The following is a 19204-nucleotide window of genomic DNA, read 5'->3' on the forward strand; positions in this document are numbered from 1 at the left end:
GTCAGCGGCGGAACACCCCCGGGGTGCCGCAAATGGCAGCACAGCTCTGCATCTCGCAGGTCACTGATGCCCTCTTTGCCGAAGCTAGACAGTACATTCAGTTAATGACAGATGCAGCTTCGCAGGCACAGAGGGCAGTGGATTTTGCCGCCATCGTGGAGTTCCCCCAGGTGCAGGGCATTATCGATTGCACCCATGTGGCCATCACGGCAGCAAGTGAACAGCCAGTCAGTTTCAGTAAGGAAATCCCTTGAAGAGATGGCCATTCAACCATCTGCAAGAGCCCCAGACAAAGACACAGAGGCAATACAACCAAAGCCATCTGCTCACCAGGACAACCATTGAGCAGGCCATCAGGCTTCTGATGATGCGGTTCCAATGCCTGGACCAGTAGGGCGGCACCCTGCAATACACACCTGCAAGGGTCTCGCTCATTTTGGTAGTCTGCTGCGCTCTTCATAACATGGCCCTCCAGAGAGGTGTGGACCTTGAGGGACGATGAAGCCCTGGAAGGGCACAACTCATTGGAGAAAGAGGAGGAGATCATGAAAGAGGAAGAGGAGGCTGAGGGGGAGGATGCAGAACACCAAAGTGCTCCGGCTGAACAGGAAAGTAGCCAGGCATGGCAGGGGGGCTTGAAGGTTTTGTCAGGATGCCATGAATGTCAAGGATCTACTGATTCAGGAACATTTCAACTTAGCTCCTTGGACCCAGGATGAAGGGCATGGTTTGGAATTTACTCTGAGGTGCCTGTGCTCACACTTGCATTGAGAATGCAGCCTCGAGCATGTAAACTCTTATCACCAATGATGGATGAACATCTGCTCAGAGGTTTTCCTGTCACTGGGGAGGAACATTTGATCTTCTTCACCACCGCATACCTCTGTTTTTGTCCCGCCATCAATAAAAGGAGTCTCAGACATGTGGCTTAAAATGTCATTATTTACATGGTCCTCAGAAAGGAAAACAGTGCACAGTTACAGCAAGAAGACACTCCAGTGACCCACTCAGTGCTCCGCACAACACAGTGGCCTTCACGCTCAGCCACTTCTACATGGTGCTCCCCTAGTGGCCTTGGAGGACGTGGAGGCAGCCTGCTCACTTGTCCCAGCTTGTGGCTGAGATGCATGTGGCAGTTATCCACATTGTGGGGGTGCCTTTGGGGATATCTCCAGAAGCTGTTGCAGCTGAATCATTGCAGGGGCAGCCTCCGTTACTGGGCTGTGCTGCACAGATGCTCCCTCAGTGACAGAGCCAAGGAGGTCAGGATTTTGATGGCACCCCATGAGGAGTGGCACCCTCATCCTGCTCAGTGACATTGGCTGGCACGCTGGATGGCTGGTGGGGAGCAGTAGCTGCGGCACACTGAGCATCTCCTCCAAACATCCCTGCACCACCTGTGCCACTGACTGGTTCAGGCGACATAATGTGGCGTGCATCCTGTTTGCGTCAGTGCACAGTTCCTGCATGCACTCCAGGTATTGCCGTATATGATTCTCCATGAGCTTGGCCACTCTCTCAATGGAGCAGCTCATGTGCTCATAGCCCTGAGCCAAGGTGGATACATGAGGTGGATGGACCCCTGCATTCTCTTCCCATGACTCCACACTGCCTCAGGGAACCCCAACATGTGGGAGCACATCTGCTGCTGCTGGTCTAGGTAGAGCTTCCTTTCCAGTGTCTCCTGAAGCCCTGCATTTGTTCCCAGCTGAGCAGGGCTGTGTCTGTCCTCTCTCCTCTGAGGGGGAATGTCGACAGCTGCCTCTGCCTCAAGCACCTTCTCCTGCAGACCATTGCCCCTCACCAAATGCCATCCTATCTAAATGTGTGCAAGGACCCACTGAGGTGAGTGTATCTGCACTGGTGGACAGTGCACTTGTAAGCTGTTGCTGCTCCTGTTGGCCTGGTAATGATGAGGGAGAGGGTCTCGTTGGGTTCATGTCTGCACCTGTAGGAGACACAAGAAGAGATCATGAGAGCTCTTGGGGAGCAGAAGCTCCTGCAGTGCTGAGGCTTTTCAATGTAACTGAGTGTTTGGCATGCTGTCAGACTGGAAGAAATGCAATGCACCCCCTTAATGAGCGCATTGCCCTCTCTAATCACCATCTCCACCATGAGTGCCCATTTTGCCAGGGCTGACTTCCTCATGGTCTGCGATCCTGGCTATTTCCATCATTCCCTCCTCCAGAGGTGTGATGATGTGAAGGTAGGGGACACTGCCATCTGTTTGGGCCCTCTCACAGGCATTATGTGCCCATTTCTCTTGCAAGGACAAAAGAGAGCAAGATAAGGCACTGATGTCCTCTATGGCCAATGGCAGCTACTCCTATTCATTAGAAGGTGCATGTAGCAGTGGTTACAGGTTCCCAGCAGCACTATGGCTCTGAACCATTCTAAGGGGTCAGTGAGTGTCCTGTACACAAACCCCTACCATTTTCAGGAGCAGCATGTGCCCTGAAGCTCCTCAGCTTGTGTGTCTGCTGGAGGGTGAATACCCAGAGAGCTGTCCTGAGTGTTGGAGGTAGCACTCACCTTGCCAGAGCATATCAGGTCATTGAACCTTTTCCTGCACTGGATCCAAGTTCTTCTGACCACACTTCTTTCGCTGACTGTGGCAGCAATGTCTACCCAGGCCTGTTTGGTCTGGGTAGATGACCTCCTCATGCCATACTCCGGGAAAAGGACCGCCCTACTCTTCCTCACGGCCTCCTGCATGACCTCCAGGTCCGCATATGAAAATTGAGGGCCTGCCCAATACCACGCTTCCAAGCCTCTGGCTCTCCTGAGTTTTCTGTGAGTTTTCACTGTGCAGTCACAGCAGTGAAATGGCAGTGACTACAATGACTGCCGTGTTCAGTTTAAAATCGGGCCCGCACTTGAGTTACCCTGCCCCCGGGGTTGTTAATTGGCCACCAAACCTGTCACCACAGCGATTAAGAGGTCACTTCCCAAGATTGCACTGAGTGCTGCTGGAGGGCACAAAGTGTGAAGAAGGGAGTTTCGTAAGTGAGGGAGTTCGCCAAGGAGGGGAATGATAAATTAAGAAAAAAAAATGTGACTGCACTAAGAGTGTAAAGTGGGTGTTTGGTGCGTGAGGGAGGGGCACCTTTCTTTCTTTCTGCTACCTTTTTTCAGCCTCCAGTAGCTGCCTCTCTCTTTGGTACAGGGGAAGAAGCTGATTGTTGAGTAACTGGTAAGTTATTCTACTTCTCATTATAATAAGTAGTTTTTAAAGTTACGGTATGGCAGGTCAGCTCGGCCAAGTGGAATGTACATCCTGCGGTATGTGGGAAGTCATGGATGCACCACATGTCATAGATTAACACATCTGCAGGAAGTGTCACCAGCTGGGCAAGCTTGAGCTCTGAGTTTCAGAGCTCGAGCAGCGGCCAGGGTCACTGCGGTACATCCGCGAGGCAGAGGACTATGTGGATAACACGTTTAGGGAGGTGGTCACACCGCAGGTTAGGAGCATGCAGGCAGATAGGGAATGGGTGACCACCAGGCAGTCTAAGAGAACTAGACAGGTAGTGCGGGAGTCCCCTGAGTCTATCTTGCTTGCTAATTGGTTTTCCATATTGGATACTGGTGAGAGCGATGGTTCCTCACGGGAGCGCAGCCATAGCAAAGTCCAAAGCACCATGGGTTGCTCAGCTGCACAGGAGGGGAGGAAGAAGAGTGGAAGAGCAGTAGTGATAGGGGATTTGATAGTCAGGGGATCAGACAGGCATTTCTGCAGCGGTCAACATGACTCCAGGATGGTGTGTTGCCTCCCTGGTGCCAGGGTCAAGGATGTCACGGAGCGACTGCAGGACATCCTTCTGGGGGAGGGTGAACAGCCAGAGATCGTGGTCCACATTGGTACCAATGACATAGGTAGGGAGGGGGATGAGGTCCTGAAAGCAGATTTTAGGGAGTTAGGAAGGAAATTAAAAAACAGGACCTCAGGAGCAGTAATTTCATGATTACTCCCAGTGCCACATGCTAGTGAGCATAGGAATAGGAGGATTGATCGATTGAACACGTGGCTGGAGAATCAGTGTAGGAGGGAAGGCATCAGATTTCTGAGGCACTGGGACCAGTTCTGCGGTAGGTGGGATCTGAACAAGCTGAATGGGCTACACCTTAACAGGACTGGAACTAACATCCTTACAGGGAGATTTGCTAGTGCTGTGGGGAGGGTTTAAACTAGCTTGTCAGGGGGATTGGTACCAGACGGGTAGCTCAAATTGGAAGGAAGTAAAGCTGGTAACAGGAGGTAGAAAAATAGCAAGTGACACAGATGGCAGGCAAAACAAAGGCGAGCATCCACTAGGCTTAGAATGCAAAATAATGTCAAGAAGACAAGGTTAAAGGCACTCTACCTGAATGCACGCAGCATTCGCAACAAAGTACATGATTTAAAGGCCCAAATAGAGGTAAATGGGTATGATCTAATTGCCATTACGGAAACGTGGTTACAGGGTGACCAAGACTGGGAACTGAATAGTCAAGGACATTCGACATTTAGGAAGGACAGGCAAAAAGGAAAAAGCGGTGATGTTGCGCTGATAATAAGAGATGGGATCAGCACATTAGTAAGGGAGGATCTCAGATTGGAAGAATAAAATGTGGAATCTGTTTGAGTAGAGCTAAGAAAAAGCAATGGGCAGCAAACACTGGTAGGAGTTGTTTATAAGCTACCAAACAGTAGTGGTAGTATGGGGCATTGTATCAATCAGGAGAATAGAGAAGCATGGGTAATACAGTAATAATGGGTGACATCAATCTGCATATAGACTGGGTAAATCTAATGAGCACTAATGCTGTGGAGGACGTGTTTCTGGAGTGTGTTAGGGATGGTTTTCTAGAGCAATATGTTGATGAACCAACTAGAGAACAGGCTATTTTAGATTTAGTATTATGTAATGAGAAAGGTCTAATTAATAACCTTGTTGTAAAAGAACCTTTAGGGATGAGTGACCATAATATTATAGAATTTTAGATTATATTTGAAAGTGTGGTAGTTCAATCTGAAGCCAGGGTGTTAAATTTGAATAAAGGAAATTATGAAGGTATGAGGGGAAAATTGGCTGAGGTGGATTGGGAAAGTACATTAAAAGCTATGACAGTACATAGGCAATGGATAGTCTTTAAACAAATATTATATAGTTTACAGCAACTATACATTCCTTCAAGGCACAAAAACCCCAAAAGTAAAGGCAGTCAACCATGGATAACAAAGCAAGTTAAGGATTGTATAAGATTAAAAGAAAAGGCCTATAAAGTTGCTAGAAATAGTAGTAAACCTGAGGATTGGGAGGATTTTAGAATACAGAAAAGGAAGACGAAGAAACTGATAAAGAAAAGGAGAATGGAATATGAATGTAAGCTAGCAAAAAACATAAAACCGGACTGTAAAAGCTTCTATAGGTAGATAAAAAGGAAACATTTGGCTGAGACAAATGTGGGTCCATTACAAGCAGAGTCAGGAGAATTTATAATGAGGAATAGAGAAATGGCAGAGAAGCTAAATGGTTACTTTGTGTCTGTCTTCACTGAGGAAGATACAAGAAATCTCCCAGAATTAGAGATCCAAGGGATTAGGGAGAATGAGGAATTGAAGGAAATTAATATTAGTAAGAAGGCTGTATTGGAGAAATTAATGGGACTGAAGGTGGATAAGTCCCCTGGACCTGATATTCTACATCCCAGAGTGTTGAAAGAGATAGCTATGGAGATAGTGGACGCATTGGTGATCATCTCCAAAATTCTATAGATTCTGGAATGGTTCCTGCAGATTGGAAGGTAGCAAATGTCACCCCACATTTTAGAAGGGAGGGAGAGAGAAAACAGGGAATTACAGACCTATTAGCCCTACATCAGTCATTGGGAAAATGCTATAAATGGACACTTGGATAATAATGATCTGATTGGGCATGGTCAACATGGATTTATGAATGGGAAATCATGTTTGACAAACATGGAGTTGGAATTTTTTGGAAGATGTTACTAACATAATTAATAAAGGGGAGTCAGTGGTATACTTGGATTTTCAGAAGGTTTTTGATAAAGTCCCCACAGGAGGTTGGTTAGCAAAATTAAAACACATGGGATAGGAAGTAATATACTGGCATGGATTTAGGACTGGTTAACAGGCAGAAAGCAGACAGCAGAAATAAACGGGTCATTCTTGCGTTGGCAGACTGTGACTAGTGGGGTACAGCAGGGATCAGTGCTTGGGCCCCAGCTGTTCACAATGATTTGGATGTGGGGACCAAATGTAATATTTCCAAGTTCACGGATGACCCAAAACTAGGTGAGAATATGTATTGTGAGGAAGATGCAAAGCAGCTTCAAGGGGATCTGGACAGACTTCGTGAGTGGGCAAGAACGTGGCAGATGGAATATAATGTGGAAAAATGTGACGTTATCCACTTTGGTAGGAGGAATAGATGTGCAGGGTATTTCTTAAATGGTAAGAGATTAGAAAGTGTAGATGTACAAATGGACCTGGGTGTCCTCGTCAATAAGTCACTGAAAGCTAACATGCAGGTGCGGCAAGCAATTAGGAAGGCTAATGGTATGTTAGCCTTTATCGCAAGAGGATCTGAGTACAAGAATCGTGAAGTCTTGCTTTAAATGTATATAACCTTGCACCTGGAGTATTGTGTGCAGTTTTGGTCCCCTTGCCATAGGAAGGAGTGCAACAAAGGTTCACCAGACTTGTTCCCGGGATGGTGGGACTGTCCTGTGAAGAGAGATTGGGGAAACTGAGCCTGTATTCTCTGGAGTTTCGAGAAACCTACAAAATACTTAAAGAGATAGACAGGGTAGATGCAGCTAAGATGTTTCCCCTGGTTGGGGAGTCTAGAACCAGGGGACACAATTTCAAAATAAGGGGGAAGCCACTTAGGACAGAGATGAAGAGAAATTTGTTTACTCAGAGGGTTGTGAATCTTTGGAATTCTCTACCCTAGAGGGCTGTGGAAACTCAGTCATTGAGTATGTTTAAAGCAGAGATTGACAGATTTCTAAATACCAATGATTAAAGGGATATGAGGATAGTGTGGGGAAAAGGCAGTGAAGTGGATGATCAGCCATGATCGTATTGAATGGCAGGGCAGGCTCGATGGGCTGAAGACCCTTCTCCTGCTCTTATGTTCCTATGAAACTTGGGGCCCATTACTGTTTCCCATTACTGGAGGCAGGTTTGGGACCTGAAATGGGCAAAAATCCAGCCCATGCAAAGAGACAGATTTTTAAAAGTCTTCTTATATATTTTATCAACGCACATGTAAACACGTGTAAAAGAATTTTCTTGATCATTGAAAGAAAAATCACAGGGAAACCGTACTGATCTCAAAAGCAGAAAATTACAGCTAGAACCATAAAATACAGTGCATTCGCTGCACAATAATAAAAGATAGGTCAGCAATTTTTAAACCATGCAACCTACAAAATCTTTATTTGCACCAATCCATAATTAGCCACCGTGCTGATACTTCCACACATTTATAGGTTACAAAACCTTGTGTGAAAATACAATCAATGTATTCTGGTCAACTGCACTGTCCAGTATGACCTGGTTCAGAAATAGCATAGCAGCACTGGAATAGGAGTAGGCCAGTTAGCCCCTTGAGCTTGTTCCCCCAATCATGAGATCAAGACTGATCTGCAACCTAACTCTATATACCTAGCTTTGCTCCATATACATTAATACCTTTGGATAAGAAAAATCTATCAATTTTAGCTTTAAAATTAATAATTGATCTAGCATTAATAGCCATTTGTTGGAGAGAGTTCCAAACTTTGACCACCCTTTCTGTGTAGAATTGTTTCCTAATTTCACTCCAGAAAGGTCTGACTCTAATTTTGGAAATATGCCCCTCAGTACTAGGCCTACCAACTAGCGGAAATATTTTCTCTCTATCTACCCTATCTGTTTCCCTTAATATCTTGAAAACTTCAATCAAATCACCCCATAGCTTTCGAAATTCCAGGGAATACAACCCTAGTTTGAGTAATCACTCCTTGTAAGGACTCCTTGGAGTTCAGGTATGATTCTAGTAAACTAACACTGCACTCCTTGCAAGGCCAATATATCCTTCCTAAGGTGTGGTGTCCAAAACAGCTCACAGTACTCCAGCTGTGGTTTAACCAGGGCTTTGTAACTATCTAAAGTCACAAACAGAATTTTTACTTTAGTATCTGTGAACAATGTGGTTTCCATGGTTTATAATACAAATATATAGAAGAGCGTAAGAAATTTGAAATTATTGCCCGTAAGAAAATACATACTGTGGGACTATTCTCAGTAAATTCTCCACCTGGTGAAAACTGGATTTTGGACAAATATCTTATTTTTGCTGTTTCAAATCAGCCACCATATGTCATGCAAACATAAGAAATAGGAGCAGGAGCAGGCCATTCAGCCCCTCAAGCCTGCTCCGCCATTCAATAACACCATGGCTGATCTGTCCCAGGCCTCAACTCCTCTTTCGGGCCTGCTCTCATATGAAAAAAATGACAGAAAATATTATCGAGTCCATTAAGGTCACGCTGTCCATTATGCAATGCAAACTTCTGCAGCACCCTCCCTAACTAATTAGAGGAAATTGTTCTTTGTACAATATTAAAAGCACCAAAGAAAAATCCTTAAGTAGAGTAATGTTTTAAAGTGCATATGTATTCTAAGTAAATGCACCATCAAAATGTTTAAACAGAAACACTACATTGAACTGTAATACAGTAATTAGTAACTTTGTGAAAGTCATATGTTCTCGAATATAAGAACATAAGAACAAAACATATGTTTACACATGTTTTATATTGCCAGTTTAGAAAGTTGACTATCTGTGGAACTTTAGGAGGGAAGTTCCACAGGATGACCCTCAGGATGGAAAGGATGTCACAGGATGATATCCCAACGTCCTCCTAAGATGGTATGAATGGTGATTAAACAGCTTAGTACAGAGTATGATTGGTGAATTCACATATGTATGTGCAAGTACAGCAAATAGATAGATGGCCTGCTGTAATAACCATACCCCATGATATGGGCGGCACAGTGGCGCAGTGGTTAGCACCGCAGTCTCACAGCTCCAGCGACCTGGGTTCAATTCTGGGTACTGCCTGTGTGGAGTTTGCAAGTTCTCCCTATGTCTACGTGGGTTTTTGCCGGGTGCTCCGGTTTCCTCCCACCACCAAAAGACTTGCAGGTTGATAGGTAAATTGGCCACTATAAATTGCCCCTAGTATAGGCAGGTGGTAGGAGAATATAGGGAAGGTGGGGATGTGGTAGGAATGTAGGATTAGTATAAATGGGTGGTTGATGGTCGGCACAGACTCGGTGGGCCGAAGGGCCTGTTTCACTACTGTATCTCTAAATAAATAAATATTACAAAATATTCTGCTGTGCATCAATATCTCTATGCATGTGATGAAAACAAGAAATGCTGGAAACACTCAGCAGGTCTGGCAGCATTTGTGGAGAGAGAAACAGAGTTAACGTTTCAGGTCAGTACCCTTCTTCAGAAACATTAACTCTGCTTCTCTCTCACAGATGCTGCCAGACCTGCTGAGTATTTCCAGCATTTCTTGTTTTTATTGCCGATTTCCAGCATTTGCAGTATTTTGCTTTTATCTCCATGCATGTGGTTGAATTTGCAGTGCACAGCAGTGGATTTAATTGGGGTATACTTATAGATTGAGTTGTCGGGCCAAGTTATCCTTTTAGCTCTTTCAAAGAACTGGCACAGGCACAATGGGCTGAATGGCCTCCTTATGTGGTGTATAATTCCATGATTCTACCTTCTGTGTATTCTGGGAGTATGATGAGGGAGGTGAAGGAACAATGTCTGTGAACTAACGTGCTTAACTCTGCTGGGCTGGTAAAAGCTAACTCCATATGAGAAACATCCATCTATTTCCCAATTATATAGTCAAGAATCTATTACCCACATTTGTTGCTGCTTTTTGAGTTTTAACACCTCCTTCAACCATAGCAGCTTCTTCATGATGAGCTGCAATCTCACCCTCCTCTGGGATCACGACATGATGATAAATTTGAAGACATGGATGCAGATGAATAATATATGGAGATATGAGGACATGATTTTATTCAATCACATTGGAATATTCTGTCATAAACTGAGGACTATATCACAAAGAAGCTGTACAAACCAAGATTTGTAAACAGCTTAAGAAGCAAATGGTCTTAGACCAAGAATATGTGTTTTAAACGAACTGCATATATATATTACTGCAGTTCATAATGTATAATATGCAATGATAACAGTTGAGGCTGTTATATATGAACAGAACTTGATTTTGGAAAAGCATGCAATATTCACCAGAATCAACGGAGCCAAAGTAGGTGTCAGACCATTCTTTCACAAGATAGAATGTTGCAGCTTCACTTTCTTCGAGCCAGGCTATTTGTTGCTTCCTTTGGTATCTAGGTGTTTGCCATTGCCATTTTGACCATAAGCAATTTTTCGTCTAGCTAAATGTTAGATACCCTTTCAACAATCATTCCTCAAATATAAAAATTGCTTCTTAAACTTTGCTTATTTCTTTGGTAAACATATTTCTACTCATATGGTAGAAATTTCATTTTGGCACTGGGGAATAAATGTCTGTCAATTGCTCAATCAGGATTTTTAGAGCCATTGCAGATTATTTGGGTTTCTGCTCTCTATTTTGCATTAGTCATTGTTTGATGCTAACCAGCTACACTGTATCAAACAAAATTCATATCACTTATCAGGTAGCTCTGCTAATTAAGGCACAACTTTAATTAATTATATCTGACTCCAGAGCGTATTAATTCTCCTTTGGCAGAGTTTTTAGTGTTGTTGTGGCAAATAATATACCAGGAAATTATTAATAGGTGCCCAAATGGTTCAGCAAACTGATTCACTGAGTAACTGAGTCATTCAGACTTGGAAAATTACTGGTCTCTGCTGGTTGGACTGGCATTAGAGTATTACAATTGGTCTCTGTACCCCTAGATGTTCCTCTAGTCCAGGACTCCCAATCGCTATCCAAGAGCTCCTGCTGGAATTATATATGTATGCAGGTAGAATGAAAGTAGAACTGGGCTCAACTAAAATACTCCTTTGCCGATCAAGATAGAATTGGCTGCTGATGTCAACAGTTTGTTAGTGTCTAATAAGTTCTGTTAATGGATGTTAAATACTTAGTAGTTGAAGGTATTCGGGTGAACAGGTATTGGGTGTTGATTAGTTAATTGTATTCAGCTGTATATATAAAGAGACAGCCATCACTGGCTGGGTATTGTTAGGAGTGGAGAGTAAGCTCTGTGGCAAGCAATAAACAGTCTCCACCGCAGCATCCCAGCCTCAGTGTCTTCACAAACAGGCTTGTAAGTTTCTGTAGCACTGTTGAGGCTCAAATATAAACAATGGCACTTGGAGAAAATACTGGATAGCCCTGACACGTGTGAAACTGTTTGCTAGCAAAGTTATCATTGGCCATGAATTTTCCCTCGGCAGACGGAAGCCGTCCACTGACTGAAAAGTCGGTGGCAAACCCACTTCGGCCTGGCCTGGGGATCTGACCCGTATTTTGTGGGTCCCCGGGTTTTAATTCATCTGAGGCGGGACTTCCACCCACTTGAGGTAGGAAATCCCACCTATTTGAGCCGCCTGCCAATCAATGGGCCGACAGCTCTCTATCCCAGCAGCACCAGCAGGAGCGGTGGCCACTGCTGGGACGGCACCCAGCATCATGAAGAAGCTGTCAGGGAGCCCTGGAATGCTAATAAGTTTTTGTTGCCTCGCCGGGGTGATCGATCAGGCCCCACTGAGGCAAGGGTGGTCGAATGGGGGGCGGGACGCGTGTTGGGAGTGGTTGGAGCATCGGGGGCGGCCCTCCATCGGGCACAGGGTGCCCGATCATGACATCCCCTCCAGGCCATCAGAAAGCCTCCTGCTTTTGTCAGGCGGCTTTTCTTGGGTTTAGGACGCCCGCTTGCCACGCGTAAAATCCGCATAGAGGTGGGCGAAGGCCCTTAAGTGGCCATTAACTGGTCACCTCCCTGCATAAAGTGGCAGCGGAGGCGGGAGCAGGTCGGGATGGGCCTCCGGTGCCTCCTGCTCCATTTTACCCCAACCCCCCGGCCCCCCCTCTCACCATCCCGCCTTTTGGTGGGGGAACGTAAAATTCAGCCCACTGTCTTGAAGGGCAAGGAAAATTGTAAAAGGAGAAAAAGGCCCATTGCCTTCTCACCTTCTGCTTACAAAAGAGTCTACCATTTGCTTAAAAGGCTAACTGAAGAATAATTCCTAATACGTGGAGCATAAAACAACTCTAAATTCACTGTATACTCATATTTAATATAATGGCATAGATTTCATGATTTTACTTTAAGCTGAAACTGGAAGCACCAATATATATCCCACTAGGTATATGTCTTACATTCACTGGGAGTGGTTGTATTCCAGCCAGCTTCATTGCAAGCATCACTTTCAGCTTTTAATGCGGTCTCTACAGATTCCTCTGTCACAATACCTTCTGTGCTGACAACCTCCAGGACTCCAAACTCATTCAATCGGAACTACAAAAATAAACAAATGCATTATTTAATGCTCATCCAACAAAATAACAAAGGCACTTAAAAAGCTACAAGAAATGGGACTAAATTTAACTAAAAAATGGTGCAATATTTTTGTTCCATTTAATTCCCTCCGATATTATAGAAAAATCAAAAGTCTCCTAAATTATATTTTATTTAGGGGTCAGAACTTACAAAAAAACTTACTGAATAGAATAAGTTCAGATTCTTGATTTAATACCAGTGAGAGAAACTGAGAAAGAACACAATTAATGCACGCATACTGATTTAGTGCAGCTGCTTTCTGCTATCATCTGTATGTGATACGACAGAGATCATAGACTCATACAGCATAGAAGGAAGCCATTTGGCCCACTGTGTTTGTGCCAGCCTCTTTGAAAGTGCTACCTAATTAGTCCCAATCCTCTGCTCTTTCTCCATAACCCTGCGTGTTTTCCCTTTTTAAGTATATACCCAATTCTTCTTTGAAAGATGCTAGTGAATCTGCTTCCACCACCCTTACAAGCAGTGCATTCCAAATCATAACAATTTAGTGTGTAAAAAAAAGTCTCATCTCGCCCCTGCTTGCCAATTGTCTTAAATCTGTGTCCTCTGGTTCCTAACTCTCCTGCCAGTAGAAACAGTTCAGGCCAATAAAAGCATCAAAAGTATTGGTAATTGTTTTATACATAATTGCATTAGGCACAGTGACTCATAACTGAATTCTACACATGCAAAATAATAAAGACCAGTTTTATTTTTACGAACAACTCTACATAGAGAACACCATTTGCTAAGCCCAATAAATTTCTTACAAAGCAGTACGGTGTAACCTTTAAACTAAATGTGATCAAAAAATCCCTGTAATCATATATAAAAACAATAAATGGGTTTCACCAACAATTTTTTAATAACTATACCAATATTCAAAAGTGGCTGAGGTAAACCTTGATAAAAATATTTTGGGGCCAATTTTTCTGCATGTTGCACTTGGACAGCACTTATTGTTCAGGTGCAAAACATAGGAAAACTGATCTTTATTATTTTCTATTGAAAGATAAATGGTGTGGCTACAAGAGCAGGTCAGAGGTTGGGAATTCTGTGACGAGTAACTCACCTACTGTCTCCCCAATGTCTGTCCACCATCTACAAGGCACAAGTCAGGAGTGTGATGGAATACTCTCCACTTGTCTGGATGGGTGCAACTCCAACAACACTCAAGAAGCTCAACACCATCCAGGACAAAACAGCCCAATTGACTGGCACCTCATCCACCACCTTCAACATTCACTCCCTCTACCACCGACACACAGTGGCAGCAGTGTGTATCATCTACAAGATGCACTGCATCAACTCACCAAGACTCCTTCAACAGCACCTTCCAAACTCGCGACCTCTAGAAGGCCAAGGGCAGCAGATGCATGTGAACATCACCACCTGCAAGTTCCCCTCCAAGCCACACACCATCCTGACTTGGAACTATATCACCGTTCCTTCCCTGACACTGGGTCAAAATCTTGGAACTCCCTTCTGTTGCTGTACGTACACCCCAAGAACTTCAGCAGTTCAAGAAGGCAGCTCACCACCACCTGCTCAAGGGTAATTAGGGATGGGCAATAAATATTGGCTTAGTCAGCGACGCTCACATCCCATAAACGAACAAAAAAAAACCCAGAAGCACAGCAGGACAACAACTTCAATAGGTCACAGACTTGAAACATTACCTCCGTTTCTATCTCCACAGATGCTGTCAGACCGGCTGAGCATTTCCAGCACTTTCTGTTTTTATTTCAGATTTCCAGCATCCACAGTATATTGCTTTTGTCTGAAGCCTCAATTCAAGTAACTTGGGAAGGAGTGTGATGGAATATAGGTATAATAGGCTTAATTATGTATAATTAACATATTATACCTTTTAGAATTAAAGATTGAATAAATGGTCAGTTTTCAAGACTCACTGACATTCCCCTTTAAGAAGGTCGAGTTAAAAATTTCAAGGTCTTTCAAGGTGCCTGTTATGAATCAGAAACAAGTTTGGAAATCCATTTGTGTATCTGTTGTCAGGGCCTTAGAAGATAAACACACACATTGAAATATCCTGTGTGACATCAGTAAGAGGTAGCAATAAACTTACTTCGTTTCTGGGGTTGTTGATGCAGACAAATCAGCTCAAAAGGTTGCTTTAGGATACCATAAAAAAGGCAATTATAGATAATAAAACAATAAATGGAATAGTGCTTGCAGAGGTCAAGTAAACACAATTATAAATATTTTGACCAGATAAATGCTCACAACTTCAAGAGCAGGGGAATTTCAGCAAAACATTAAGTAGAGAGTTAGTTAATGATACTACCAAATATGGATCTTGAAAGCAGGAAAAACACACACAGAAAGGTAACACCTATATGCTAAGAGGTCATATGACACCTTAGCAACAGTATAAGCATGAGAGGTTCTGAAGCAAAAAATTAAAAGTGTTGAATTCCTCGAACAATACTTCTCACCCTATGCCTTGGGGAATTTAAGGTAAAAGTTTACTTTAAATTTTGATGGACAATCTAAGATATTTTGCTGTAGCATTAGTAAGGTTAAACTTTTGGATTCTATGTTAGAAATAAGATTATGTGTTACATCTCTTAGCAATATTTGATACTGTGATATACTTATCCACTTAGAAGTGTATTGCATGTTAAATTCTTTAATAAATATATAAAAGTTAATAAATTATCTCATGTAGTATTCTGTATAAAACTACAAGAACCACCTCTCTGTGTCTCTTTAGGTGGAGAGATGCATATTGAAGAGAGTTTCCCAGACCCATATAATATCTGGGATATTTATGACCTAGCCATAATTTTTAAAAATAGGCTATTCGAAAGATGGTAATATTCTCTGTTAGTTTTCTTTCTTTGCGGGAAAGCTAGTTCAATTCTTTGGACCCTAATAAGTGTCTATAAGAATTTGTCTGGTTTGAAATTAATTAAAGGAGATTCATAGGGATGGACTCCTGACTGGTTTTAGTCCCTATAACGGGTTAAAGTCATAAATCACTTCAGGGGCATTTCTAGGCCGCTACCTTAAGCTCCTGGCATTACAGCCCTGGAACAAGGGTACTCCAAGAAGCTGGCAGTGAGAATTACATCAGGACCCCCTCTAAGTGAAGGGTTTGAGGAGGCTCAGAAACAAGTGGAACAGGAGGTTAAAGGATCAGGTAAAGCAGCCTTCCAGTCCTTTGGGCCTTTTGACTTTCCAGTTTCTCTCCTCCAACAGCAGCCAGAAGGATTAATAGCCAGGTTATGTACCAAATTCAGGTACTGTCCAGTGCAAGGGAATTTTATATAGACCTATCAAAAACAACACTTTACAATTAATCCACTTTATTGTTTCTCTAGGTATTAGAATATCCTGTGTTAGAAACCCTATAGTCTCATGCATAAGCAACAATCTTTTTTTTTTATTCATTCACGGGATGTGGGCGTCGCTGGCCAGGCCAGCATTTATTGCCCATCCCTAATTGCCCTTGAGAAGGTGATGGTGAGCTGCCTTCTTGAACCACTGCAGTCCATGTGGGGTAGGTACACCCACAGTGCTGTTAGGAAGGGAGTTCCAGGACTTTGACCCAGCGACAGTGAAGGAACGGCGATATAGTTCCAAGTCAGGATAATGTGTGACTTGGTGGGGAACTTGCAGGTGGTGGTGTTCCCATGTATTTGCTGCCCTTGTCCTTCTAGTTGGTAGAGGTCGCGGGTTTGGAAGGTGCTGTCGAAGGAGCCTTGGTGCATTGCTGCAGTGCATCTTGTAGATGGTACACACTGCTGCCACTGTGCGTCGGTGGTGGAGGGAGTGAATGCTTGTAGATGGGGTGCCAATCAAGCGGGCCGCTTTGTCCTGGATGGTGGCATTTTTCTGCAAGTACACATGCAATTGGCCAAAATATTGACATCAGGACATCATTGTCTCTAGAATGTCTGAGAATTTCAACTGCAGCTGATCAAGACATTTACTGAGTTGTCCATAGTGCTCCAGGAAGCAGAAATAGATTGGAAGACCAAGTGAAAACAGGACCTTGGGTCTAATCATATTTGCAAGGGTAATTTTATATGTAGAAGTGCCAGCAATTTAAGAATATAGGAATAGGAGGAGGCCATTTAGTCCTTTGAGCCTGCTCCGCCATTCAATGAAATCATGGCTAATCTGCAGCCCAAATCCATATACCCACCTTTGCCTCATATCCCTTAGGTTAACAAAAAGATTGCAAGTCGAAAGAAAAATGATGCTATAATAGAAAATGCCTCTATTTGCCTCATGGACCGTATTTACTTATATAGCAAATTTTGTAAAAGGACCGAAGAATGAATATTGTATAAGTTCAATCAGGAATGCTAACCTTCAAATTGCTTCCGGGTAAGGTGGCAATTCCATCTTTCCATTCCAAAACACTGACCATGTCACATTTGTGCACTCCACTAATCTGCGGACTAATTGTTGCAGTAACTGGCACGGTGCTGTCTGATTGTCCCACTTCGATTGGCAAAGAGACACCTTGGTTTTCTCTGGAGGAATTCTGAGTTTTTCGATTACTCTCTGCTGGATTAACTGAATTTATATTTGAAAGAACGCAAAGATAAGCAAAATCTGGCAATATATACTTAAATTTAACCAGCCTACAACAAATTTACATTCATTGAGATCTACAAACTTAAATCTGAGAAAATAAAACAGTAACAACCAAAACATTCCTGGCCCATGTTGTTGTATTCTGGGTGAATTATATCAATATGGTAATGCTTTTTACCTAACATAATTAATATCAACTTGATAATGCAGTTACAAACATGACAGAATTTAAAATATATTTTAAAATGCCATGTTTTCCCTATTTAAAAACAGATTCAAATAATTCCCATTGCTAATGCTTTAAGACAGTTTTAGTCTTGATACTTGATGGCTGATAAAAAAAAATAACATTTGGTTTGAGTATTCAGTTTGCTTTGATCCAGACCAACTCAAATCAAACTGAACATGGAACTAGAACTGAAATACTAAACATTGCTATTTTCTTAACAATAGCAATTGAATAGAATCCCTCTTTATGCCTTGAATTCTAAATTTCCTCTTTTACCCACATGTGCATCTCTCCCAATCCCATGATATGTTCTTCCTGTACCGATGGAGAGATCATTTATCAGCAAAGCCCTTGTAGACTCCTTTTCCCATGTGTAATATGATTGGAAGTCAATTGTTCCTTCCCAAAATTCTCACTTGACTACCTTATCATGCATATTCACAATATATGAATGGTGGATTGTATCATTCTTTCAATAATATATCTATCAGCCTCCTTATACCTTACATAAAATATTTACAATATATGTAAGTTATACCAACTTCAAGTTACGTACAACTGCATGTACCAATCAATTAATCTTCATATGCAAAACAAAAAATGAACTTACTTACAACATATAAAAATATTGTCAACCAACACAACTATAATATATGATAGTGAGTGGAATTGAAAGTTCATCCATATTTGAATATTTTTATTCTGCATTCTTTAAGAATTTGTCCAACTATTTGAACAAATCCATCTTATGACAGCTAGGTTAAACATAAAAATATTGTCTAGTGAAATAAGATAATACATAATCTTTTTTACATACAGATGTCCTTTGTTACTTATACAGTACCGTACCTGGAATAATGAAGGCTTTAGTTGACAGGTGAGTGTTTTGAGTAGAGCTGTTGCTGGTTACCACCTGTAAACTGACTTCTCTGGGTGCAGTCACACTGCTAGGCATCAGAACCTCCAATCCCACTCTGTTGTTCATTCTAATAATGGTTCACCAGCTGATTGCAACTGACTCTGGAGTGAAGTTTGCAAGATTCAACAATCAGTCCTGCTCACAAGGCCACAAGTTAAGAATTGGCAGGTTCAAGGCTTGCTAAGAATACTTGATTGCTTCAGGGTTTTAAAAGTCGTTGGCCAGAAATATACACCCCGCCCCTGGGGAAGGGGTGCAAGGTTGAGTGGGAGGCGGGGGGGGGGGTGACATTCCCGTCGCCTTCCCACCCCCACTGCAATTTTACGAGGGGCGGCGGCGGCAAGAAGCGACTTGCACGCCCCAGGCCAAATAAGGCCCTTAAGTAGCCAATTAACTGTCACTTAAGGGCCTCCTCCAGCCATCATTAGTATATTACCAGCAGCGGGCGAGTGGCTCAGCACCTCAGGAGACCGCTCAGTAAATCCTGGCGGTCTCCTTGCGGGCTAGCAAGGGCCCTCCTGATCAGGCACCCCAGGCCCCGCAGAGGGGTCTCTTTCATGGCACAAGTGCCCCCACTGCACTATATTCCTGTACCTGCCCCCCTCAACCAAGCCCCCTTGCCTCGCTGGGGCCTGACTGATTGTCCCGGCGTCCCTCTTGCTCTTCTGGCTGGGTGCAGTCCCAACAGTGGCCACCGCTCCCAGTGGCGCTGCTGGGACTGAGCTGCCGGCTCTTGGAGGCGGGACTTCCTGCCTCAGAGAGGCGGAAGTCCCGCCCGAGGCTAATTAAGGGCTTGGGCCGCATAAAATCATAGCGTGGCTTCCAGGCCCAGCGGAAGCGGGTTCACCCTGACTTTTTGGCCAGTGGGTGAGGCCTCAGG

The 19204-nt window shown here is 43.3% G+C and overlaps 1 protein-coding gene across 1 annotated transcript in view; it reads right to left on the reverse strand.

Moving 5' to 3' along the window:
* Positions 1 to 18390, reverse strand: part of l3mbtl1 (L3MBTL histone methyl-lysine binding protein 1) — a 114612-nt gene extending 96222 nt beyond the window's left edge. Inside the window, exons 1-3 of the mRNA XM_068048822.1 lie at positions 18255 to 18390; positions 16947 to 17155; positions 12424 to 12562 (exon numbers count right to left, since the gene is read on the reverse strand). Coding sequence (XP_067904923.1) covers positions 12424 to 12562; positions 16947 to 17155; positions 18255 to 18390 — 484 coding nt within the window. The remainder of the gene's footprint in view (positions 1 to 12423; positions 12563 to 16946; positions 17156 to 18254) is intronic.
* Positions 18391 to 19204: the final 814 nt, after the last annotated feature.

This window comes from Heterodontus francisci, chromosome 16 (genome assembly GCF_036365525.1).
Source record: "Heterodontus francisci isolate sHetFra1 chromosome 16, sHetFra1.hap1, whole genome shotgun sequence".
In the NCBI taxonomy this organism is placed as follows: domain Eukaryota; kingdom Metazoa; phylum Chordata; class Chondrichthyes; order Heterodontiformes; family Heterodontidae; genus Heterodontus; species Heterodontus francisci.